The 25,474-nt window shown below is 60.3% G+C and overlaps 1 protein-coding gene across 8 annotated transcripts in view; it reads left to right on the forward strand.

The window, feature by feature from the left end:
- Agpat3 (1-acylglycerol-3-phosphate O-acyltransferase 3) overlaps positions 1-24,795 on the forward strand; it is a 35,987-nt gene extending 11,192 nt beyond the window's left edge. For 4 of the 8 annotated variants that reach the window (XM_010636446.1, XM_010636451.3, XM_010636447.3 and 1 more), the window contains 8 exons: positions 12,794-13,020; positions 15,430-15,599; positions 15,714-15,875; positions 16,232-16,385; positions 16,741-16,843; positions 19,287-19,362; positions 23,723-23,921; positions 24,638-24,795. In XM_010636446.1, coding sequence (XP_010634748.1) covers positions 12,843-13,020; positions 15,430-15,599; positions 15,714-15,875; positions 16,232-16,385; positions 16,741-16,843; positions 19,287-19,362; positions 23,723-23,921; positions 24,638-24,726 — 1,131 coding nt within the window. In that variant the 5' untranslated portion in view covers positions 12,794-12,842 and the 3' untranslated portion in view covers positions 24,727-24,795. Of the gene's footprint in view, positions 1-3,965; positions 4,347-8,252; positions 8,358-9,905; positions 9,977-12,793; positions 13,021-15,429; positions 15,600-15,713; positions 15,876-16,231; positions 16,386-16,740; positions 16,844-19,286; positions 19,363-23,722; positions 23,922-24,637 lie in introns of those variants that run through there. The other 4 variants (XM_010636450.2, XM_010636445.2, XM_010636452.2 and 1 more) reach the window with 4 other exon arrangements.
- Positions 24,796-25,474: the final 679 nt, after the last annotated feature.

The following is a 25,474-nucleotide window of genomic DNA, read 5'->3' on the forward strand; positions in this document are numbered from 1 at the left end:
GCTCTGCTCATGGGCACCCAGGGACACGGGCGCTGCCCAGACCCCTCCCTGGACCTCGGAGGTACAAGTGGCTGCTCAGCAGACACCGCAGGGAGGGGAGAGCACCTAGGAGCCTTCATGTGGCCAGGAGTGTGGCACACTCCTTCGGCCTCTGCGTGGGGCCCTGCTGTCCTGTGCCTTGGGAAGGGGAAGATGTGAGCCAGGCAGTGGGTGCACCCTATGGAAAAGGCCCTGAGGTCACGCTTTGGGGCCAACGGTGGAGGGTGCCCAGGGTGGACCGTGGGGTGCCTGTGGACCTGCAGGGCGGCCCTGGCCCTGTGATGAGGCATGTGCTTGTAGCCGACCTCGGCGTGCAGCTCATCGTGGGGCCTGTGGCAGAGCTGGTCCCACCAGGCACTGGGCGAGACGAGGGTCGGGCTGGCCCCAGCTGGACCGCGACACAGGCAACAGCAAGCTGGCCAGAGGGCTGGGTTAGGGCTGGAGGCGCCCAGCGGGGTGGCTGGGTCTTCTGGTGCCCACTGCAGGTGTGGCTGCCTCTCCCGAGATGGTGCACGGGCACCTCAGCGGCCCCGCGCCTCTGCTCACTGCATCTGGGGAGGTGTGCTGGGCGCTGCTGCCTCCTGCGGCCCTCTTGCCCACCTGAGCCCCGGGTTCCTGGCAGGTGACTTTGTAGAAGTAGGTGACCTGGCTCTGGCAGCGAGGCCTGAGCGATGAAGGCCATTTTTTGAGAGAGGGAGTGGGAGGGGACTTGGGAAGGGACAGACAGGTGTCCTCTGCCAAGGTCACTTTCCCTCCTGGCCCCTATCCCCTGGGCAGGGAGGCCTCCCTGCTCCGGATGTGCCTGCGCCTGTCCAGCCTGGCTCCAGCTTTTGAGCCGGATCCTCTGCGGCCACCGCGCTCCCAAAGGTGCCATGTGGCCTCAGGATGCTTTGTTCCTACTTCAGCTGTTGGGCCCCAGCCGAGGCCCCATTCCCGGTGAGGGAGTCCTGGGTCCTCGCGAGGGTGCAGTCAGCAGCCGTGTTCCCGGCACTGTGGGGACTCAGCTCAGTGGGTGCAGCTCAGGTAGGGGGTTTGACGCTCAAAAAGCACACACCGCACCCCGTGTTTTACACTCATTCTGTTCTGGAGGACCTCTTTATGCCTCCCCATGGGCAGTAGGGAATCTGTCCAGGATCCACACTGGCCACCACCGGTCCTGGGAGAGGATGGAACTCAGAGCTGGGTGGCCGCTGTCAGGGGCAAGCAGGGTTCATGCCCACGGGACACAGACCGGGAAGAGCTGGGAGTCTGACGGAAACTTCAGTTGGGAGCACATGGAAGTCACAGGAACTGTCAGTTGTCGGACAGATTTCAGGTCTTTGTTTGAGAGAACTTGATCTCAGGTAGGAGCTGCCCTGAGGTGAGCCTCAAGCTAGGCCACTGGTTACAGAAGCACACCAGCCTCCGGTCATCTCTGCTCCCTAATACCCACTGGGTTCCTGCCGGCTCTCGAGGCCATGCATCCCTGCCAGACTGTGGCTGCCTTTCTAAGGCCACAAGCCTGGGACATAGTTGCCGATCTGTCCAGACCTGCACCATCCCAGAAACAAGCACATTTCTGGCCGAGCAGGTGCTGGGTGCAGGGCCCATGCCCGTCCCTCTGCCTGCCTCCCCCATCCCCCGGGGCTCTTCCCTGCCACACACAGATTTCCCAATGCTGCTGCTACCGGAGCCAGGCCGGAGCGGCTTCTCACTCACACCTCACTGTTTACTCTTGTTTGGTTTGCTTGGTAACCTGCTCACGCCCTGGCCCCAGTGTGGGCTGGGCCATTCCGATCCTCAGCCTTCCCTGAGATCCATCTGATGGCTGTGCTCCTGAAGCCTCTGCTGCCATCCAAGTGACCCCAGCAGAGCTGTTCACGGCGGCGACCCGGGTTTGTCTGCACTTGGGCAGGTCCAGGACACCAGGGCGGGTCCGTGCTTCTGTGCCCTGCAGGGCTGCACAGAGCTGAGCCCAGGGGTGAGAAGGCTGCTGCGGTGTGTGCATCCCCAGTGGAGAGAGCTCCCGCAGCCTTCTCCAGCATCGGACTCTTCACATCGCGGTGAAGAGGTGCGTGTGGGGCGGCCTGGCCCGTGAGGACTCGCGGCGTGGCGCAGGCTGTGTCCCTCCTTCCGTGGTTCCCTCTGCCCTGGCTCATGTCTGGACCAGGGTTGAGCTGAATCGGTAAACAGGCAGCGGAGCGGCGAGTCTCTGTGGGCTCATTAGCAGGCCCGGTGCAATGACAGCTGTGTCCCCCGAGCGCCCAGAGCCACACAGGCAGCGGAACCCGATTCCCTGGGTGTGGGGTGTGGAGACCTGGCCGAGGCTGAGCACCGACTGTCCCCAGGAGGAGGGGGTGATGGACACCTGCGTCCAGGCCATCTGAGACCTGTGACCCAGGCCGGTGTGCCAGGGAGCCTCCTGTGGGGGGACCTAGACAGCTGCCAGGAAGGGGAGCAGAGATGCACACCCGGCTGGGCCAGCGTGTCCCCAGAGCTGCGTCCTTGGCCATGGGGCGGGGGGGCTGGGGAGACCGGTGCAGCCCTCTGCTTTGGCCCTGAGCTGAGTGAGAGGAGGCTGTGGGCCGGAGGCAGCGCGGGGAATTAGGACCAGGAAACCCTTAGGCAGCACCAAACGCTCAGGGCCTCCCCGGCCTCAGTGCCAGATAATGACCGTCTGCCCCGTGGCCAGTGGCTGTGTGCTGGCTCTGCCGGTGTCACCCTGTGGTCACAGCGAGCTGACCTCAGGGAGCCCGAGAGCCCGATCTGCACCTACAGAGGCCAAGACGAGCGTGAAAACCAGGAGGGGTGGAGGTCGCCACCTTCTGCCTTACTCTGCCTCCTGAGCACACAGCTCTGCCCTTGCTGCTGCTGGCTGTGTCCCCGTGGCTCTTATGTGGTCTGAGGCAGAGCGCTGGGAGGAGGAGGAAGACACCTTCCAGCTGGCGAGCGTCCCTGAGCCACCACCAGCTGCAGCCTGGACCTGGTGTCGCCCGCAGGCGGGTTTGGGACAGCGTGTTCACGATGAGGGCCAGAAGGGGCTGCCATAGCCACGGTGCTATCGCGGGTCCGTCCGTGTCTGTGTCCGTTTCCGCCTCCCACACAGAGTCCCGGGGCTGTGCCATGGGCCCCGTCGCACTGCGCTGCTCTCCCCAGAGCCGGCTCTGCTCCCCACAGCGGAGGGGAGCCCGGGACCTGGAGTCGGGCCCCACGACCTCTGCCACGGCTCTCGAAGGTCTGCTGGCGATGCCGAGGCCTGCACATGCGTGTGCCGGGGTGCGGGGCCCGCGGTGCTGCTGGCCCTGTGCCAGTGGTGGTGTGAGCCTGCCAGGTGTGAGGAGAGGCACTGGCGCGGGGACAGCTCCGAAGCTTGGGCACCGGCCTGGGCCTAGGGGGCTGGGTGCAGTCGGGTGGGAGAGGAGGCATCGGTGGCCATGTCCAGCGCCACAAAAGACGCAGAGCAAGGCCTGTCCCTCTGCAGTGCGGCCACTGACCCGGGCCGGGCTCTGTTCGCTGCCCAGTGGGTGACAGCCTTCCATCCTCACAGCAGCCCTGTCCCTGCTCTGCTCTGTCCTCCCAGTTCAGCTTCCTGCCGCTCTGCCCCTGAGCTGCTTCGGGGCCTCCTGATTTGGGCTGGGAGACGCAGGGCCACCTGGAGCCCTCGCGTGTGCCATTGGCATACCAGCCCAAGGCTTCGGGGTCGGAGGCCCCTGCGCTCGGTGCTGTGCTGCGGGTGGTGCTGAGCCAGGGCCAGAGCTGTGGGCGAGGACTCGGGCTGGGCGTGGCCTCTGGGGCCTGGAACTGCAGCATGTCCAAGTCATGTGTTTGCTGTGGGGCACCCAGGGACCACACTGGCCTCCTTGGCTGCCTCCTGCCCCGCCCAAGCCCCGCCAGTCCAGCCGGGGTCACAGTGCCCTGCCCGCTGTGCCGCCCCTGTTGACAGCAGCTCCGGGGAAAGCCACTTACTGGATTAGTGGGAGCCTGCAGGGCAGGAGAGGCTGGGTCTTTGCTGCACGCTGCTGTGGTGCGTCCTGCTGCCCCTGGAGGAGTCTCTGCAGGGTGGTGGCACCCAGTGGCTTGTCTCCCACTCGTCCCCACAGTGCCTGTCAGGTGTGGGCGGTGCAGGCCTGGCTCTGTCCCCAGCCTGAGTTTCTGCCCCTAACCCTCTGGGTGGAGCCAACCCCGCTCCCTTGCCAGCGCCTTCCCTCCGAGTTTGTGCGGTGCACGACTGACCGAGGGCAGAAGATGCTGGCCAGCTCCTCCCCCTGCCTCTTCTCGGGTGTCTGCGCCACACTGGTGGCCGCGGCCCTGGCCTACTACTTCTACTGGTGAGTGCGCGGGGGCTTCTGCTATCACACTTCCAGCCAGGACCCCATCTTTGGGGAGCCCATCCGCCCTTGGAGGCCCTTGGGGGCCCCTCTGCATGGCAGGCTTTTCCTCCCCTCCCTCCTTCCCTCCTTTCGGTCTTTCTGTGCTGGGGGTGGAACCCAGGTCCTCACACACACCCACTAAGCCCAGCCCCTCCTTTAAAAAATGTTTTGAGGCAAATTCTCACTAAGTTGTCCAGGCTGGTCCTACAGGTGCTGTCCTCCTGCCTCAGCCTCCTGAGTAGCTGGGATGGCGTGGAGGGTCGATGTGTGTCCTGGGGACGTAGGCACAGTGCTTTCCTGAGAACTCACCTGGGCACGGGGGGCCTGTGGTCCTCGGCCTGTGCCCATCTTTGACCAGATCCACGCTCGTGGGTGCCAGCATGCTGGTCCACAGTGAGCTGAACATCGGGCCGGCAGGTCCGTCATTGTGGCCCTCTGGGGTGCCGTGGGGTCTGCAGCACTGAGCTACCTGGGTCGGATAGCAGCTCCGCAGTCCCCATGGCAGCCACTAGAGTGGAGTGGTGGCAGCCCTGCCTCTGCAGGCACTGAAGGGCGTGGGGTGAGGGGGGCCGTGGTCTCAGGGCTGGGGTATCCTGGGTGAGGTCAGTGTGCTAACTGCCCTGCTCATCCCTGAGGAGGACAGTGGGCTGGGCAGAGCAGAGCTTGGGCCCTGCGGCTTCCAGTCTGGACCTGTTCATGCCTCTCCTGCTCCCAGCATCGAGGGTCTTTAGGGCCTTTGGCTTCTTCCTGCGACCCGTGGGTTAATGGAAACGTGACTAAGATGATTTATCAAAGCCGAGGGAGGAGAGCAGGAGGGCGGGGTGAGTGGGCACTGTGCTCTGTGCAGGATTTGGGGCTCTGCAGGGGGTGTGGCTAGTGAGGGATTCCAGGCTCCAGGAGCAACCTCAGGGCTGGGGCCTTGGTGGGGACACGTGTGGCAGTGGCACTGAGGGAGCCCACACAGAAACCTCCTGACGGCGTCTGCGGTCACTGCCGCAGGTCTCATGCTGACCGGAGTGCCCTACAAATGCATATTGAGCCCATAGAACAGCAGAGTGGACACTCACTACCCTGCCACACTGCCACATGCCTCTGGAGCCACCCGTGGCACTCTGCCTGTGGCCTTGAACAGTGGGGGCCCTGGGAGGGGGCCACCCTTGTCCACGGCTTGGTGTCTCCTGTTAGGAGCAAAGCAGGAGGAGCTGCATTGCGTTTCCTTGCCTTAGTTTTAAGTGCATCGACCTTATTGCTAAATCTGTTTGTGCACCACTTGGGCATCTCCCGTCGAAAAAGAAGACAAGAGAACAGCATGTCCCACCCAGGGTCTCCGCACAGACACCCCAGCAGCCTTCTGTGTGGCTTCCCGCTCCCTGGGCCGGGCCGTGCGTGCATGGGTGTCAGGGTCCACAGGCAGCCCCATCTCCTTGAGGAAAAGGAGCTGGCACTGGGAGCTGCCCCACGTGACCGCAATGGCCGGGCATCGTGTCTGTGGTCCGTGACCACAGCTGCCCCGCAGGAAGAGGTGTGCACTCACGCGTGTGCACGTATGTGAGTAGTTAAAGCCCTGGGACACAGACGCCACAGGGAGTGAGTGTGGGCCAGGGCAGCTCGATGTCAGCGGAACCAGAGCTTCCCGGGGCGCAGGGCGGGGAGCCTTTCTGGGACGCCCCGGTGGGGAGTTTCCAGGGGACCTTGGTGCACTGCGTCCTCTCTTGGAATTAGTGGCTGATTTTGTGGTTTCGCAGATACCTCACGTGGCCGGTGCCCCGTTATTGTTGGGGAAAGAGCTCCTTTGTGTGCTGCCCTGGATCCGGAGTTGGCCGACGGGGACTGGGCAGATTCTCGGCTGTGGACAAGGTGGTGGGGTGGCCAGGGGACTGCTGGGCCACCTGGTGACAGTGCCCAGGCATTCACCCTCCGCTGGTCCTCAGGGCCACCCTGAAGCACAGGTGGTAGGGGCAGCTTGCTATTCTCACCGTCAGACGAGAGGGGAAGAATCTTTCACACTTGTGCTGGGCCCGGACTCGGAGCCAGTACAGTCCGAGGGCCCAGCCTGGCCGCCAGCGACGCTGCTTGTGCTGTGTGGGGCAGACATGGGACTGGGGCCTGAGCAGTGACTCTGCTCTGGACTTGCAGAAAAGCATCTCATTAATGGGGTCTTGCTATGTTGCTAGGCTGGCCTTGAACTCCTGGGTTTGAGTAACTCTCTTACTTCAGCCTCCTGAGTAGCTCAGACTACCAGCATATGCCACCACACCCAGCTTTGCGTTTTCGTTTCTTTTTCTTTTTTTTTTTTTTTGGTACTTGATTGAACTTGGGACCTTGTGTTTGCAAGGCAGGCAGCAGCACCCCTGAGCTAACCCCCAGGCCTTTGTATTTTATTTTTGAGAAAAGAAACACATTGCACTTTTCAATATAAAAAACTTCCAGCCCTTTAATTATACTTTTATTGAACACAATCCACTTTTTCTTGATCTCCTTTCTTGAACACTTTTCTCCAACTTCCTGTTCTAATTTCAACATTTTCTTTCTAGGCCAACTATAAAGTTCTTGCACTCTTTCTTCCCACCAGAATCAAATCATTTCCTTTTTTCCCCCATATCTTCCTCTTCATTTGATTCCTTCCTGTTTTGCTGGACTATATCCTCAAAAAGGCTACATGTCCCTCACAAAAAGGACAAGAAGTTAAATTGTTTGAACCCTTGTGTGTCATTTGAGACAGCCTTAATTTTTGTCTTCATACTTTGCAGGTTCTGGGGCCTTTACCGAAAGCAGGTGGTCAGTGCATGGTCATCAGGGAGGACTAAACCCCGTGCTCTGGTTGGGTGTATGCAGGCCTGGGGACAGTAAGAGGTTTAAAAAAAGTCTGTGCGTTCATGCCGGTGAGGTGGCCTGTTTCAGCCGCACTTTGTGGGAAGGAAAGGACCCAGGCAAGAGAGGAGAATCCTGGGCTGAATCATGACTCCCCGGGACTGGGTCCAGACTCCACACAGTTCGTACAGTGGCCAGGCTTTGGACTGTGTCCTGGTCAAAAGTACCGGTGGACAGACACCGGCGTGCAGTGGCTGCATCCGGAGCTCTGAGGAGAGCCAGGCAGTTGTCCTGGAAACGCGTCTCCTGAAGCAGAGGAGTGACCTGGCTCTGGCGCAGGCCCGAACCTGGTGTGCATGGTGCAGTCCGGAAGTCAGTTTAATGTGGGGAGGAAAGAGGGTGGGCCTGCTGCCGCGGCTCCTGGTGGCCCTTAGCGCTTGTCTGTTTTCCAGGCCCCCGGGGCCCAGCTCTGTGTGCGGAGCAGGAGAGCGGGCAGCATCCGTGGGTGCCAAGTGCGGTGTCCTCGAAGCCCGCCCTTGGCTCGGCCACTGTCAGGGAGCCCAGCCCTGGCTGTCACTTGGTGCCAGCTGTGTACTCCAGAAGCGTCCTTCCTTTCCCCTTGCTCCTGCACACTTCTTTGCCCGCCTGCTGTGTGCCAGGCCCCGCCCTGGCGCCCCTCACCCTCGGCAGAGCCCAGGTTCGCGTCTCACCTCATCGTGTCTTCCTCCCTCCTGCTCACTGGGTCCCACACTCTCCCGCTGTGCCTGGAGGCCCCACCTCAGTCCTTCTGGGCAGCCTGCGGTGGGCATGGGTGTGAGGTGGTGGGCGGAGACCAGGCGAGTGCAGCAGGGGAGCGCATGGGCTGAGGGGCAGCGCCATTCTGCGCTCCGATGCCACCCAGGGGCACGGTGTCCACTGCTGGGCTGCTTGAGGCTAAACCACCAGGCCACATGGGCAAGACCTGTGCTGCAGCCTCAGCCGCTGCCCTGACCTTTCACCCACTTGGCGCACTGGCTGTGACCCTGCTCCGGGACGTGGCAGAGCAGTCACTGGCAGTCCCGTGTCCTGCTGGCTGCTGGGCAGGAGGCCACCAGTCCCTCAGCCCGGGCCCTAGCTGCCCCAAGTCCAGAGCAGGAGAGAAGGACAGAGAAGAGGGAGGTAAGGAAAGTGTGTGGCCGGGGCCCCTGCCGCAGTGGGGCAGCGCTTACCCTAGGAAGGGTGCCTGGGACAGGCCCAGGCTGCCCTGGGGGGCCTTGCTGGGTGGCACCAACTGACTGGGGAGACAGAAAGAAATTTACTCCCCAAAGCACAGAAAGCCAGGCTGCTGAGGGGGCAGTGGCCAGGCGGGCACACACAGTATTCACCCTCAGCACCCTCCCCGGTCTGAGTGGGTGGGGTCACTCGGGGAAACCATGGAGCCAAACTGCTGATGGTGTCAACGTTTTGGGCTTTGGGGAAAGAAAAGAAAAGAGGACACTAAGACAGAGAGAGCAGGGAGGTTCGGGCCCTGTTGTGTGGCTTTTCAGAGCCAGCTGCAGGACAGCTGGGGAGGGAGGCTGCCATAGCATGTGGTGGCTCTGCCCGCCCTGGGGAGCGCCCAGGTCACTGGCCCAGAACAGCCGGAGGCGGTGGGGAGTGAGGCCCTGCGGCTCCTTCTTGTTGACAGCACTTGTTGCTCGAGCCTCTGCCCCTCTGAGCCCAGTGTGCTTCCCTCCTGGCCTCATGGGGACCCTCGGGCGGGGTGGGGCAGAGTGTAGGTCTCCAGCCGGGCACCTCTCGGGCACCCAGCTCCAGCTGCCAAGGCCCAGGGCAGCCGTGTGGTTGCGATGGTGCCTCTGAATCCACACAGCCTGCTCTGCACTCCATGCCCGCCGTGCACTGTGCTGCGCGTCTTCTGCCCTGGGTCACTCTGGGCCGCGCTGTCCTTAAAGCCGCTCCCGTGAGGTCTGTGCTCTGCTCCTGTCCAGCCACCACTCTCAGGGGCTCCTGACATCCCCGCAGCACCTGGGGCACAGCAGGGGCCACCCCGGGGTGGGTCCCATCTGTCTGTCTCCACTGCACCATCTACCCTGGATTCCGGGGTGCAGGTTGTCACTGATGCGACAAGGGGTGGGGGTTATGAAGTTGTGGTTTGCCAAGCTTTATCTTTTTTCTCCCCTTTATTGCAGTACTGGGGATTGACCCCAGCAAGCTGCACAGAGCTGCATCCCAGCCCTTTTATTTTTAATTTTGAGACAGAGTCTTGCTAAGTTGCTTCAGCTGAACTGGAACTTTCAGCCCTCCTGCCTCAGCCTCCCCGAATGCTGAGGTGTCAGTGTTGTGCCACCATGCCTGGCTTGTCAGTCAGTGTTGATGTCTCTATGGTGGGAGTGACAAGCTTTCTGCATTCCAGGGTGACTGGAACCCCACTTCCCACATGGCTCTGTAGGTTGTAAAATATGTGTAGAGAGCTCCTGAGAGCCGGTGACCGTGATGGGCACCCCACAGGTGCCCACTGTGTCTCAGAGCATGTGACATCACAGCGAGGTAGCAGCGACTGTCCCGAGTGTGTGCCATGTGTGCACTCCTGCGCCTCTGTGTGGAGCACACTACCCTGTTTTCCGACAGCCCTGCCACTGCCCTGGTGTGGGAAGCACTGCCTTGCCCAGGTGGCTGTCACAGGACCATTGTGCAGTCATCAAGCCTGGGACCTGTTCATGGCCGTCCACCCACCCACCCCCAGCATGCCACTACTCAGCCAGGATTCCATCAGAGTAACCTGCAGCTTGGAGGTTGGGGTAGGTAGGGGCTGGGGTCTTCCGCCAGCTGCCTTCTTGGTGGCACCGAGGTCTGGTCTGTCCTTAGGCTTGTGGCTCCCAGCTCTCTGCTCCATCGTCCTGCCTTGCTGGGGTTCATTGGGTGGAAGTGACCCACTGCAGCCTCCTTCTCACCCCCTAGGTCCCTGGGCCCCTCCAGCAGCTGGCCATGTGGGCCTCTGTCCCGCACTATGCGTGGCGTGTCCTGAAGGTGGGGCTCCAGCAGCGCCCTACTACTGTGTGCGAGGGCCCTCTCACCAGAGCCTGCTCCTGGCGGCCTGCAGACTCATCCTTGGGGGGCAGCCCATGTGGATGGCTGGTGGTGATGGGGCAGACTTGGCCACCCAGGATCACCCCTGTGTGCTCAGGGTGTCAGTAGCCATGACACAGGTGAGAGGCTGGGGACCCAGCTTCCTCTCCCAGGAGGGCAGGTGCTGTCCGTTGCCCTGGGGCCTTCCCTGGCTGGGGCTATCTGTGGGGCTCAGCTCTGGGCGGGGCTCCAAGCGTGAAGTCCAGGGACATGCGCTGCTGTCCCCTGCCAGGGCTGCAATGGGCAGGAAACCTCCTGTGAAGGGTCAGAGGGTGGATTCGGGCTGTCCTCTGATTGTACCTGTTTGTCACGGATTGAGAAAGAGATTCTAGGAGGATCTAAGTGATGCTGAGATTCCAGGCACCGGTGAATGTTTCCAAGTTCATCCTGGGTTTTATTTCTTTCAATGGTGTCTAAGTCCAGCAGGAAGCCAAGCCCTGTGACCCACAGAAGGTGCATGTGAGCTGCATGGCCCAGGGGCTGGGACTGAGGGCAGCACCGTAGCTGCCTGACTTGGAGTCAGGGATGGATGATGTTGTCTGTGGGATGGTGCTCATTGTCTCGGAGCCCGGAACCCCGGTGTGCTGTGGGCTGTACCTGCTGAGCCCATGGTGCCTTATGGCCCCGAGGCTTGGTGGTTGTGCCGAGGACAGGCCCTTCCTGCCCTTCTGTTGTGTTGCGGCTCTTCTTGCCACTTACCTGTGGAGGGAACTGGGTTTGCTTGTCTTGTTCTGGTCCTGGGGGTTCTAACGGGCCTTGGCTATATTTGTGAATGGCTTCTGACCTTGTGCGTCTCAGAGCCTCACAGGCCCCAGGTCCTAGCCAAGTGAGACCCTGTGTCCCAGACACCCGGCTCTGCGGGCCAATGGCTTGGGCTCCTTGCCGCTCCCTGGGGTCAGCCCTGTCTGCCAGCAGCCCAGGCCCCAGCTGGGATGGCTGCCTCGTCACCCCATGGTCCCATCTTCCCAGGCCAAACCCAGGGTCCTTGACTGTCCATATTCATCACAGTGTACTTGTGTGAAAGTTAAGTGCTGAGGAGGATTTTACAAACCGGAGCTGGCAGGATTGGGCCTGAGCCAGGCCAGGGTGCGGTCCCCGGGCTGAAGGATCAGAGTGGCTGCAGCCAGTCAGGTGCCAGTGATGGCTCCAAGGTGACAGGAGCTGGTGACAGCTGGCACTGCCCGAGGTCTGCCTCCCTGGCTTGGTCGGGAGCCGGGACTCCAGGACCCAGGCCCTCTGCTGCCCCCGTGTGGTCCTCTGAGGGCCACTCAGCCAAGTGTTGCATAGGGCAGGGGAGGTTGGGAGGGGAACGTGGGACAGACCCGGAACACAGAGAGGCTCGGAAGGCTCGGATCATCCCTTTCTATTTTCTGTCCTTTGTGTTTGGAGCAATGAATTAACTTCCTGTAGCAGCTTCCCAAGTTACTGAGCTGAGTGGCGCAAAACAGTCAGCAGCTACCCCTCGTCTCTGGGCCAGGGACCGCAGCTGCAAGCTGGAGGGCGGCACCGTCTGGGGGCTGGCAGCCTGGAGGACCTGTCGGGCCCGGTGGGCGCAGCCTTCATGACGCCCCTGGACATCCCGACACATCACTCGGCCAGTCCGCCCTGGGAGCAGGTCACCGAGCGCAGGTGCCCCCACCTCGTGCAGGACACTGGCCTGCGCCTGCCAACAGCTCTGCTGCACCCCCAGCACCCACGGCCATGCCCACAGCATGCAGGGGCAGCCTCTCATGCTCAGGTCAGGGAGCCTGGGGTCCTGCCCAGGCAGGGGGCAGAGTGGTGCCCAGGGCTGGAGCTGCATTGGGTGTGTTTGGCGGGGCTCTCCTGGTGCCCTGGGCTGCCAACCCAGGGGCCAGCGCCTTCCCATCCCAGGCTGGGCTCGGCTGACAGCCTGCTGTTCCTGTTCCCCGGCGTCAGTGCCAGGCAGCACGGGGCCCACACTGGGGTGGGAGCTGCCAGCTTCCCTCGCCCTGGGGAAGCTGCCAAGGATGGGCAGGTGGCTTCCCGGTCACCCGTGCCAGAGCCAGAGGCTGTCACGTAGGCTTGCACACAGCATGGTGGGCGGTGGGTGTGGAGGGCTGCTCCTGCAGGGGCTCGGCTGCGCTTTGATCTTTCTGAGGAGATGCTGAATGGATGAAAGAAACCCATGATGCCTTCGCCCGGAGGCTCTGCCGACGCCCTTGGTGTGCCCCGTTCCTCTGTCTCGCACCCTCTCCTGATACTGAGGGGAAGAGTGTGTACACGTGTGGTGTTCCTGTGCGTGGTGTGTGTGCACGTGAGCGTGTCAGTGGTGGTTAGTGTCTCTGAGGTATGTGTGTGAGGCCATATCAGTGTGTTGTCGTGCCGTGGTGTTAGTGTGCTGGGGTGTGGCGTGGCATCAGTGAGTGTGGCCTGCGTGTGTGGCGTGCGTGTGTGTCAGGAGGGCCGCAGTCCGGGGCAGGAGCGGTGTCCTCCTTGGCATGGCCGCTGATGGTCTGGTGCTCCCACAGGACGGCTGTCCTCAGCGAGGGCCCCTGTGCCCTGCCCTGAGCGTGCGCCATGGGCCTGCTCGCCTACCTGAAGACGCAGTTCATCGTGCACCTGCTCATTGGCTTCGTCTTCGTGGTGAGCGGGCTGGTCATCAACTTCATTCAGCTGTGCACGCTGGTCCTGTGGCCCATCAACAAGCAGCTCTACCGCCACGTCAACTGCCGCCTGGCCTACTCGCTCTGGAGCCGTGAGTGTCGCAGGGTGGGCGAGGGGGTCAGGAGGGGCCCAGGGTGGCCCACACCGGGCCGTACGAGCCACGGACCTGGTGGCTTCCCGTGGTTCAGCCTGGGCCTGTGGGTGAAACCCAAAGCTGAGATAAATCATGGAGCAAACTAGCAGGAAGCAGGGTAGAGCTCCAGCACACGGGAAGGGGAGCGGCAGGTGGGGCAGAGGAGGAAGGTGTGTGCACGTGCACCGACCCAGGAATGGAGCCAAGTGCTGCAGATACAGGCTAGTAAGGGCCACAGTGGAAGTGGGCAGACAGAAGCCCGGGAGCAGCCAGCCGCGTTGCCAGCCCCGGCCTTGGGCTCCCACCCTGTCCGCTTGGGCAGTGTGTGCGACAAGCGTCCCCCACAGCGACATCGCAGCCACCAGAGACTACGAGGTGGCTTTAGATGCCGGGCAGAGCCAGGGGCACTGGGCTGCGTGGACAGAGGGGCTGCAGCAACATAGGTGGGCTGGGAGGGACCTCAGCCCGCGGAGGCAGAGTTACCACAGCCCCACGGCTGACGTGAGCAGAGTACCCTCTCAGGAGAAAGGATGAGGTAAAAGCAGTAACGAAACCCAGCAACCAAAAAGCAAGAGTGTTTGCTGTCCACAAGTCCTTGTTTTTTATTTTAAGAAAAGACTTGAGAACCAGGTATGCTGGTGCACAGCTATAATCCCAGCACTTGGGAGGCTGTAGCAGGAAGACTGCCACAAGTTCAAGGCAAGCTTGCAGTGCATAGCCAGATCCTGTCTCAAAAAAAACAAAAGAAAAAGAATGGCCTTGGGTAAAAACGAAAACCACCAAAGTAGGGACTACACTTCAAGAAAGAGTGGCAGCCGGGGAGACGCCCGCAGGGAAATCGAAACAACGCTGTCCGTGCTGGCGGTGCCCACAGGGCCGTGCTGCACCGTGTGAGACAAGCAGCCTCACAGACAGTGGTCCCGGCCGTGCCCACGTGGCAGGCCCCAGACTGTCCTCCAGCTGGGTGGGACCCTCTGGAGAGGGCCCGTGGAGAGAGCAGACAGCCCCAGCAGCCTCACCTTGCCACAGCCACGCTGTGCTCGGAGCCTGATGGAATTGGCCCCTGCTCAGTGTGGTCCGGGCAGCCCAGCCACCCCAGCACTCTTCCTGTGGGCACTTTGCCCCCAGGGCCCATGTCCTTGGGTGCTCCCTGGGGCACTGTGCCCCACATGTCGCCCCTTTTGGGGACCTGAATTGTCTGTCCGGCTGTCAGCAGGGCTGTCCCCACCTTTGGCAGTTGTGTGTGTGGGCGCAGGTTTTGGTGTGAGCACAGCCACGTTCTCCTCTCCCGGACGTGGACTCATTGGGCTGTGCACGATGGGAGTTTGCCACCCATTCCGTCCTGAAGTGGCTGCACCATAGGTGTCCCCTTCAAGAGGAGAACCCCGTCACCAGGCCGCAGGAGGTGCCATGGCTCCACTGTCTGGGAGCAGCCAGCAGCAGTCCTGGCCTCGTCCCCAGGGGGCTCTCGGCTGAGGACTGGCGGCGGTGACCTCGGGGAAGGACAGGCTGGCATCTGGCATAGAAGCATAGGCTGCCTCGTGACGTTCCTGTTCCGTCCTGGAGGTTGCCCTTCTCCGATGGCTGCTGGAGCTGGTGGCCATGCACGGCCCCTTCCCAGGGTGCACTGAATGGCGGCTCCCCTGAAAGGGACTTGGGCGCACTGAGGTCCTCGCTGGGCAGAGACCTGGCCTCTCACCTCGGAGCTCTGCAGACCAGAGTTTCTCCTGGAGAAGCTGCGTGCCCCCCTGTGCCCAGGATAGGCAGTGTGCGTCCCTGCTCTGCCCTGAAGCACGCACAGGCCTTTGAGCTCCGGCCAGGACAGCGACGGACACAGCTCTCAGCGCAGGGGCACCCAGAGGGTGGGTCGCAGCACATGAGCTGCCTGACACACACGGCCCTGTGCCTGTGCCAGCAGTGGGCAGCGTGGCAGTCTCTGCAGCAGGCTGGCCCCGGCACTGGGCTGGACTCACGCTGCTTGTTGGTTTAAATTTGCAAAACTTTTGTACTAGAACGAAGCACCCAGCAAGCATCCAGGGACCTATGCCTGAGTTTCTGGGACACGGTTTTCCAGTTTCTTCAGTCCAGGTCTGAGGTCACAGGGACCTACTCCCATCCACCCGCGCAGGCTGCCACTGTTGGTAGCCGAGTGACCTGCCCTGGGCACAGCGCCTGTGGGATAGCAGTCACCTTGGGGCCTGAGGGCCCGGCCCCTCCATCCTTTACCAAGGACGCCCAGGGAAGTTCATTAGCCATAAGCCCCTGAAGCGCGCCGTGAGTAGAGAACCCTGTGCCTCGGCCACAGCCATCGGAGCCTGGGGCCCGGGAGCTTGGCGCCCTCACCAACACCCTTCCCACTGCCCGTAGAGTTGGTGATGTTGCTGGAGTGGTGGTCCTGCACCGAGTGCACGATCTTCACCGACCTGACCACACTGAAGTACATCGGGAAGGAGCATGTGGTCATCATCCTCAACCACAACTTCGAGATCGACTTCCTGTGCGGGTGGACCATGTCCGAGAGGTTCGGCTTGCTGGGGGTGAGTGAGCAGCTGGGCTCTCCGAGCCTGGTTCCTTGGGCCGGGTGGGCAGCTGCTCAGAACGATGTGGGGCGACCCCACCCCGGCCCTTGACCTCCCCCTCTGCACCCCCAGAGCTCCAAAGTCCTGGCCAAGAGGGAGCTGCTCTACGTGCCCCTCATCGGCTGGACGTGGTACTTCCTGGAGAACGTGTTCTGCAAGCGCAGGTGGGAGGAGGACCGGAACACGGTCGTGCGAGGGCTGAAGCGCCTGGTCGACTACCCTGAGTACATGTGGGTGAGTGTGTCGCTGGGCGGCCCCCACGGTGTCCCTGTCCCCACAGCACAGCCGAGTCCTGAGGCCGAGGGAGAGCGGGTGTGGATGTCCTGGTCGGCCCGAGACCCTCGCTCCTAGCTGTCGCCCCAGCACAGGCTGTGGGGACCAGACTGGCTCTGCTGTCCCTCTGTGGTCAAAACCACAGCTCAGAGCTGCCAGCAAGTTCACCTCTTTTGCAGTGCTGGCTGGGAATTTCAGCCCTAAGATAGCATTAAAGAGCCTGCCTGCGTGGGCTCCGGGCAGCACTGAGCCCTCCAGTCGGAGCTCCGCTTCTGGCCCTCGAGCCCAGCTTGAGCCTGTGTCCCCACGCCCCCCAGTTCCTCCTGTACTGTGAAGGGACGCGCTTCACGGAGACCAAGCACCGTGTCAGCATGGAGGTGGCCGCCTCCAAGGGTCTGCCGCCGCTCAAGTACCACCTGCTGCCACGGACCAAGGGCTTCACCACCACAGTCCAGTGCCTACAGGGGACAGGTAGGGGCCACAGGCCACCGCCATCTTCCAGGCTCCCGCGTGCCGCGAGAAATAAAACTAACACCTTCGGCAATGGTGTGTGAGCTTGGAAGGACGGCAGGAGAGGGAAGCAAGGGGACGATTTTGAGAGGATTCCTGGCAATGTGTCTTCTACTGTGACAGTTAAAAAGTGTATAGGAAACTTATATCTGTTATTCATCTGAAAAGAGCCAAAAGAAAGGGGCAGCTCACAGAGGACAGGTGGGAAGTAGGGAGAGGGGCTCGCGTGTACAGCGGCCAGCGGTGTGCGGCAGCTGCGTGCCGAGGCCATGGGCCGCAGGGAGACTGCTCACCGCCCCGTCTCTCTTCCCCGCAGTGGCCGCTGTCTATGACGTGACCCTGAATTTCAGAAAAAACAAGATCCCATCTCTGCTGGGGATACTCTACGGGAAGAAGTACGAGGCGGACATGTGTGTGAGGTGAGCACCGCTCCCCTAGCTGCCATCCCGGAGGCCAGAGCCGCGTGGGACGGGGCCCCCAGGCAGCAGCTGGGACACCGGGAGGATGTGGGCTGGGCGGGGTCGAAGGCCTCAGTGCCCCCACTGTCCCCCAGCCGGCATGAGCCACCTCCTGCTGGGTGCCCTGGGTTGGTGCCCTGGGTTAGGACCCCTCTCTCCCTGGCCTGTTCAGGCTGGGCAGGGCTCAGCAGCCAAAGGACACAGGGGCCCGGGAAGGCGCTGCGCAGGCGCCATGGGGATGGCCTGCCGGGTGGTGCTGTTTCCTACCAGGCTGCAGGAATGGAGTCGGTGGCCACCGTACTCTCGGTTCCCATGCGGCCACTGACCTCCCAGGCTCAGGTTCACTTGCTCAGCTCACCTGTGGGGGGGGCACCAGTGCCCCGGGCTGCAGTCTGTGAGCTCAAGCCCAAGCACGCTCACACAGCAGACAGTGAGCAGGCAGCTGTGTCCCTGCTGCACTCTGGGCCCAGCGTCCCCCCTTCCCTTCCGTCCTGGGCCCAGCAGGGAGTGAGCTCAGGCCTCTCCCTGATCTCTCCAGACCTCTGACTGGGGCTGGCCCCGCCATCACTGTGACAAATGTATGAGACAGTGGATGTAGGAGAGAAAGGTTCGATCTGACTCACGGATTTGGAGCTTTTGATCCATGAGCACTTGTATGCGCTGGGCCTCAGGGAGGCGCACACCATGGCAGGGCATGTGGCAGAGGAAGCAGGAAAGAGAGGGATGCCCCCCACGGGCCTGGGCAGGGACCCTGCACCCTCTACTGGGCCCCAACCTCTCCATTGGCCCCTTGGACCAACCCTCTGTCCCGTCCGCTGTCCCTGGAGCCATTTGAAATCCAGGCTGCAGCACTGGCTGCAGCACCAAGTCGGGTCCACCCTGCTGTGGCCGGTGCTGGTCATGTTTGGGTCTGGCTGTCATCCCGAGCAGGAAGCAGTTCAGATATCTGACAGCTGCCCAAGGTGGCCCAACTTACTTCACGTTTTAGTCACTTTTCTCCTCACTGAAACACAATACCCAGCAAGGCCCACAACTCCAAGGAGGAGAGGATCACTTGGGCTCACAGTGTGTGGAGGCTTCAGTCCATGGTCGGCTAGCTCCAGGTAGGGCGGCACAGCATAGGGCCCTGGCGGAGGAGAGCTGCTCACCTCATGGCAGACAGGAAACTGAGAGATAAGGAGCCGGGGGTGAACCCTCCCAGGCCACGCCCCCAGGGACCGCCTCTTCCAACCAGGCCCAGCCTCCCAACAAGTCCGCTGTGAGCCCCATGATCCAGTGGCCCCCCCCGCAGAGGTCCCACATCTGAGTGCGTGAGGCTTTGGGGGAAGTCAGGGCGAGTCAGTGAGGGCAGAGCCAGCGGAGTGCCTGTGTGCATTCAGTTATCTGGTCCTTCTTAATTTTGGCGCCATACATACTGCATGTGCATTAGACCTGAGTGCGGGGGTGGTACGCATGTGATGTGTTTGTGGTATGCAATGTGTGCGGGTGTGTCTGGTGTGCACCACGCATGTGTGGTGTGTATGAGGTGTGTGTGATGTGTGGCATGTGTTGGTGTGTGGGGGCCATACTGCGTGTACGTGTCTGTGTGGTGTCTTCGTGTGACTTACCACACACGTGAGGGGACAGCAGTACTGCAGGCCTGAGCTTTGCAGCCGGACTCAGCAGGGAGAGAGCTATGGTGCCGCTGCAGCTCCCCGTGCACCCGCGCCCCCTCCTGGGCATTTTGGGTACTGCCACTGCTGGTGGAGAGGCATCTTCTCACCGGCCTTTGTTTTTTGTTTTGTTCTTAAGTCTACAATACAGAGACTTCTTTGTTCTTCATAAAAGTCCACTGTGAGCCAGAGGGCTCTGGGCAGCTGCGCTGTCCCTGAAGGTGGCCCCAGGCTGCTCTTCTGCAGCGATGACTCTGCATAGCCACGGCACAGTCTAGGCCACGGAGCCGAGGAGCACTAGCTGTTGAGTCCCTTGCATGGTCCAGGAGCCACAGAGCTTGGTGGGAGTGGGGACACGTGGGTTCCCATCACACTGGGAGGAGGGGGCTGGGAGGGGTGGGCAGAAGCCACACCTGCGACGCCTGCTCTCTTCCTGGGTTCTGCCGCTGCCTTCCCGGTGTTGGGAAGTTCAGAGGCCTGCACCTCCTGCTCCTTCAGGCCCGGCTGCAGCAGGTTACAGGGTCCCTGCCAGCATACGCTTCCTCCCAGACGTGTCTCTCAGGCCTCCCTCGGGGATCTGGACCTGCCCGCTGGGCCCCAGTGTGCTGGGAGGGAGCACTGAGTGGGGAATCACTGCACTCCTTGTCTGCTTCAAAGGCAGAGAGCGAGGCCGAGCAGAGCACACAACCCTTGCCACTTGTGCCCGTGCCTTGGCGGCACACAGGCTCACCTTGCCCTGTCCCCCGTCACAGGAGGTTCCCTCTGGAGGAGATCCCACAAGACGAGCAGGGCGCGGCGCAGTGGCTGCACAAGCTGTACCAGGAGAAGGTAACTGGCAGCGTCCCCGGGTCCCCGCCCCACACAGGTTTGGGGAGGCAGCGCCCGGGTCTCCCAGACATGACCCCAAGCACCGCGAGGGCCTCACGCACTTCTGATCCTCCTCCTCTTTTCTTCCCTTTTTCTTAATGTTGGAGAAATCAACAGTGGGGGAAAGTGTGAGGGTGACGTAATGCACACACTGTGTCTTGGTTACAGACAGAAATGATAGTTGTGGAGCAGACATTGCCTGATGTGGGGAGGGTGCTGGCCCCATGGGTATGATGCAGACAGTGCTGGACGTTCTCACCCAGCCACGGCCTGCTCCCCACACTGACTTCCAGACCACGTTACCCTGATGGCCATGAGACGTGGGCTTCCCTTTCAACACGGTTGGCTGCCAGATGACCAGAAAGTCCTAAGAGGTACCGGTGAGCTGTCAAGAGAATAAGAGAAACCTAAAAAAAAAAAAAAAGCCAAAAAGAGGCTGGAACCCAACATCCAGAGATGGACTGGTGGGGCCTTCGCTGGTCCTCATAAAGTCAGGGTTTTAATGCCTGCCTGGAAAAGCGGCTGTGCCCTTGCTCAAGACAGGAAGGTGGATGCAGAAGCCCACATGGAGCCTGCCATGTGACCCTCTGGCCGTGTGACCCTGGGGAGGCTGAGGCTTCTGCTGGGCTGCGGAGCATCTGCCCTGTGCCTCAGCAGCCACTGCCCATGCTGGCTCGGGGCCCGTGTGAACCACAGCATGGGCACGAGCAGAAGACTAGGGTGGGGCTGCGACACCAGCGTGCAGCTGAAGACTCGCAAGCACCTCGTCACCTGTGGGAGTCTGAGGACCCAGCCCTGTCCAGGCTGCTCAGGGAGGCAGCATGGGGAGATCGGGCCTCGGACAGGGCCAGGTGAGCCAGGCGAGCACACGGAGGACAGGATGCAGAAGGAAGAGGAGGGGAGGTGCTGCCCAGAGAAGTGGCCTCCAGCAGCTGCAGCACACACGGTGTCTGCCACACATCGATCCACACATTAGTTCTCTCCCACAGCTGCAGATCGGATGGATGCTCTTAGCCACACCTGCTGTGCACACCTGCATGCCCGGCAGAGCAAGTCCAGTGCAGCAGGGCTGTGCTGCCAGCTGGGCTCCTGGGACTCCCCAGCTCAGCCGCGAGTGGCTGGGGTGCAGATACACACCCTGTGGTGGAAGCTGTTTAGACTGCAGCTATAGAAAAGCAAACCAGCTGCACCAAAAGCACTTTTTTTCTAAGAATAGTAAAGTAGGAAACCTTGGACAAGATGAGTTAGTTTTAAAAAGTGGTATCATCACCAGGAAAACAATATAGGTAGGGCTCATATGACTGTAATACATGTATTTGGAAACTTGGATAAAATATGTGAGCTCCTTCTATGTCCTTTTATGATAAAGTCGGTAGGGAAGGGACTTCAGTTAAAGCGATCTGTGACACAGCTCAGCATCGTACTGAATGGGGGAAATGAACGCGTTCCCCCAAGATCTGGAACAAGAAAGGACGTTGCCCCCCGCTTACTAGACATAGCACTGGAGGCGGGAACACCTGGACGGAAGGAAACAGAGGACTTCCAAACTGGAAGGGAGGAAGTCACACTGCCCGTTTACAAACATCATCTCATGTAGAGAAAAACCTAGAAACTCTACCCCTACCCTGAGAGACGATCAGAGAAATTCACTGGCAGGACAGGAGATCAGTGAACAAAAGCCAGTCGTGGTTCTACACACCCATAATGAACTTGCTGGTCAGGAAATCAAGAAAGCAGTGCTGTTTATCATAGCTACACCACAAAGGGAGTCAAAGAACAGCCCGGAGTCAACTTAACCAAGGAGATGAAAGCTATAGAACATTGGTGAAAGAAATTGCACACACACTCACACACACACACACACACACACACACACACAGCTGAGACAGTCCCTGCTCGTGGGCTGGAGGAATTGTGATGCTTGTGGGGAGGCATCAATACCTGACTTCAAAACACACCGCGAAGCCTGCACCTCACACGGCACGGTGCTAGCATAAAACGGACATGCAGACCGAGGACACAGCACAGAATCCAGGAATAAATCCACATATTTGCAGCCAACCGATTGGTAATAAAAGTGTCAAGAACATTGCCCTGGAGAAAAGACAACCTGTCAATACTGATGCTGACAAACTGGATAAAGGGATGCAGAAGAGCAGAATTGGACCCTTACCGGACACGCGGCTCACGGAAAGAGCTCAAAGGCCTGACTGTAAGGCCTGCGATGATTAAGTGGTTTCAAGAAAACTTGAAGACATCATTGTGGGTGCAGAGTTTGAGATCTGACTATGAAACTGCGGGAAATGAAATCAAAAATCAAAAATTACATTAGATCAAATTTCAAATCTCCTGCACAGAAAGGAAACAACCCACGAGGTGGGAGAAAGCATTTCCAGGGGGGTTTTCACCTGCCAAGCCCAAGCGGTGAGTGTCCAGAGAACAGGCACTCAGATCCAGACAGTGCAGTCTCAAGTGGGCGCCGCTCGGGATAGACATTTTCCAGTTACAATTTGCACATGGCCAATGAGCAAATGAAAAAAAACGCTCAATACTACTGATCATCAGAGCGACGCAAATGAAACCACAAGATCATCTCTCTTTGTTTAGAATGCCGTTGTCAAGAAGACAGACAAAAAAATCAACACAGGAGCGCATGCAGAGAAAGGGGCTCCCTCGCTGTTCCCTGTGGGGAGTGGTGTGGGCCCCGCAGGAGCCTGGGCTCAGAGCCGGCTGGGAGCAGGGCGGGAGCTTAGCATGCTTGAGGCGGCACATGCGCACGCACCCAGAAGTGGAACTGCTGTCTGTCCGGCTGTCCCTCTCCGTCCCTCTCCCAAGAATACATCCAAAGGAAAGGCAGTCAGCATGTGGAAACTGTGACTCCCAGAGAAGTCCGAATCACCTAGGTGTTCCCCAGTGCATGCATAAGGAAGACACAGCAGTAACAGTGTAACCCTATTCAGCGATTAAAAAAATAAAATGGTGTCATTTGGAGCAAGAGGATAGAGCTGAATTACATGATGTCGAGTGAAACAAATCAGGCACAGGAAGACACTCCAGTTCTCACTGTCCTGTGTAAGCAAACAAAATCCGTGTGGGAGAAGCAGGGAGTGGAGCCGTGGCTACCAGCGGGTGGAAGGGCAAGGGAGGGAGCGGGAGTGACAGGCACAGGGCACAGGTGCGGGAGAGAAAGGGGCTTCTCGCTTCCGAAGCACAGCAGGATCGGGGCTGTGGACAACATTTATCTATGGCTTCAGCATAGCTAGTAGTGAGGATCTGGAATGTTACCAAGCAAAAGAAGTGACAAACGTGGAAGGGGACAGACGCCCCGGTCCCCGATCCGACAGGACGCATGGCCTGTGCGCCCCGAGACGCCGTCAGTGTGCGCGGTTACCGTGTGTCAGTGACCCTGGAAAGCATCCACCGCCTGCTGTGCAGAATAAGCAGACGCCAGGGCAGCGGCTACAGATTTGACGGACTGGCGTGGGTGTTTTCTTTGCATCCTGTCCTGTTTTCCTGTCTTCGGCGATTTGCATGTCCTCAATTTTAAATCTGCACCTAGGAGGTCGTGCTGCTGGGTCTCCGTCCTGCTTTCAGTCACTGCTGTCCTCCAGATGGGCGCATGGCGGCTTAGGTTTGACTCGCTGCTTTGGCGCTGTGTGGCGCCAAAGTGACTTGTCCACTTCCTGTCTGTGCGTGTGTAGTTTGTTTGCCACTGCTAACAAGACCACGGCTGTGTGACTCCCACGGCAGCCACTCCTGGCTAACAAGGCCCTCGTGACATCCAGCAACGAGCCCCCGCCCTACATTATGTGCCAGGAACCCAAGTTAGAGAACTAAATACAGAGAATGAAACATACAGCTTCCCGCTCCCCAGGCTATGACAAGCAGCCCTCGGCCTCACCTGCCTTCGAGTGTCACAGCTGCTCCTTGCCCTCTGCTGTCAGCAGCCTGACGCTGTGCCGTCTGCACCTGCTTGTTCCCATCTCCCTACACCTTGTGCAGGAGCTGGAGGGGCCGTCACGGTGCACCTGCAGGATTCCCACCTGAGCTCTCTGTGCTGAGTGTCCTCTTGCCCCACGGGAAGCTGTCAGCTGGGGTCCTGGTGCCCTGATGGTTGGGGTACAGAACTGGGGACCCAGCCCCCACGCCTGACAGGAACGGCAGGATGTGACCGGTGGTGCAGCTGTACCCGCCGGGCCTGGGCCACGCCTGTGCTCCCAGCTCTCCCCGTGTGGGTCAAGCCCGTTTTCACTGTTGACAGTGTCCCCGCCTGAAGGTGGCACATGAAGAGACCATGCGTTTCTGCTTTCCCCTGCCACAGGACGCACTGCAGGAAATGTACAACCAGAAGGGCTTCTTCCCTGGGGAGCAGTTCAAGCCAGCCCGGAGGCCATGGACCCTGCTGAACTTCCTGTGCTGGGCCACTGTTCTCCTCTCACCCCTCTTCAGCTTCGTCCTGGGCGTCTTCTCCAGTGGGTCCCCCCTCCTGATCCTCACATTTCTGGGGTTTGTGGGTGCAGGTAAGGGGCACAAGTGCTCATGGCTCATAGTTGGGGACCCTGCTGCCTGGGACCAAATGGCAGTGGCTGGTGGGCAGGGACTAGGGGCTGTCATCGCAGCTGCAGGGTGGCTAAGATCACAGGGCTGTGTCCTCTGCCCACACGAGGCCACTGGCCCCTGGGGAGGATGGTGTGGACAGGGTCCTGGTCACTGAGTCACGTTGGGCCCTCAGGGGGTTGGGCTGTTGGCCTTAGTGCTGTCCCCCGTGTGCAAGGCCCTGAGCACAAGGCCAGGCCCCTCCAGAACCCATGGTGCGTGAACAGCACCCACCACGTGTATGCCATTGCAGATGGTCCCTGCCAGGGAGGACCCTTGCTAACAGCCAGCCCTCGGCCCCGACAGGCTTGTGCCATGCCCGGGAGTGTGAGAGCTCACAGAGGCGACCAGGGCCTCAACCACAGAGGTCAGGACTCTGTGTCCTGCTCATCCATCTTGGTCACCCTGTCACCGCTTCTGACGCCCTTGTGCACAGGAGACCGGCTGGCAGGGGATGCCACGTCCTTGCCTCCACCCTGCTGGTGGCTCCAGCTCCTGTCGGCCACCTCAGGACACCTCCCTCAGGACTGACCCATCGGGCACTGAAGGAAGGGGCAAGGCAGAGGACAGGAGGCCTCATGCCCCGTACAGCCTGTGCCAGGCACTGGGCTAACCTGTTCTCTCTCTCCTGTCTTTAAAGCGTCCTTTGGAGTCCGCAGACTGATAGGAATGACTGAAATAGAAAAAGGCTCCAGCTACGGAAACCAGGAGTTTAAGAAAAAGGAATAATTGATGGCTGTGATTGAACACACATAACCTGACATGGTATCCAATTAACTCAATTAAAAACAGAGAACACACAGAGCGAGGCGGAAAAGAGACACTTAGAAACTATTTTTCTTATTAATTGGTGACTAACATTAACCAATAAAGCTTGAGCCAAGAGCCAAGAACTGAGAAGGCTGCCAGGTGAAGACGGCACCAGCGGGGTCCCCGCCCGCCTGCATGCCGTGGACAGAGGCGCCAGAGGGGCGGCAACCCGGGCTGGGGACCACAGCTCCAGGCAGGGTGTTGCTGTCTCTCCAGAGCTCTGCTTCCATGGGGCGCCTTTGGCTGCTTTCTCTTCTCAAACCTAGATGGAGGTTTTGGTTTTTATCGGTGTTTCAGGAACTTAACGCAGCCCCTCAGCTCGTCCCCTGCACCCCTCAACACTGCTCCCACGAATCTTTTGCTGTCCCCTGGGGGTGGCCAGTGGCTCCTAGTCCCCCAGAGAGCTCCTGTTCTGCCCTGCGTGGCACCTTGGCTTTCAGGCCCTGGGTGGGGCAGGAGCGGGCCCTAGTGATAAGCACACTGAATGTCGGTCTACACGCAGAGTGGTCCTGCTGTCCCTCTGTCCCCCGCAGACGGGGCTGGCAGAATCAAGCGCCCATTCTGCTTTCTGCAGCCCTGCCTGCCCACTTCCTGTTTAACTGGGTGTAGATGTCTCGCATCTCTTCTTAAAGTGCACGGACTGTGGAGAGAGAGGTCTGGCTGCTCC

The sequence above is a fragment of the Fukomys damarensis genome, unplaced genomic scaffold (genome assembly GCF_012274545.1).
Source record: "Fukomys damarensis isolate Sample0158 unplaced genomic scaffold, DMR_v1.0_HiC HiC_scaffold_24, whole genome shotgun sequence".
In the NCBI taxonomy this organism is placed as follows: domain Eukaryota; kingdom Metazoa; phylum Chordata; class Mammalia; order Rodentia; family Bathyergidae; genus Fukomys; species Fukomys damarensis.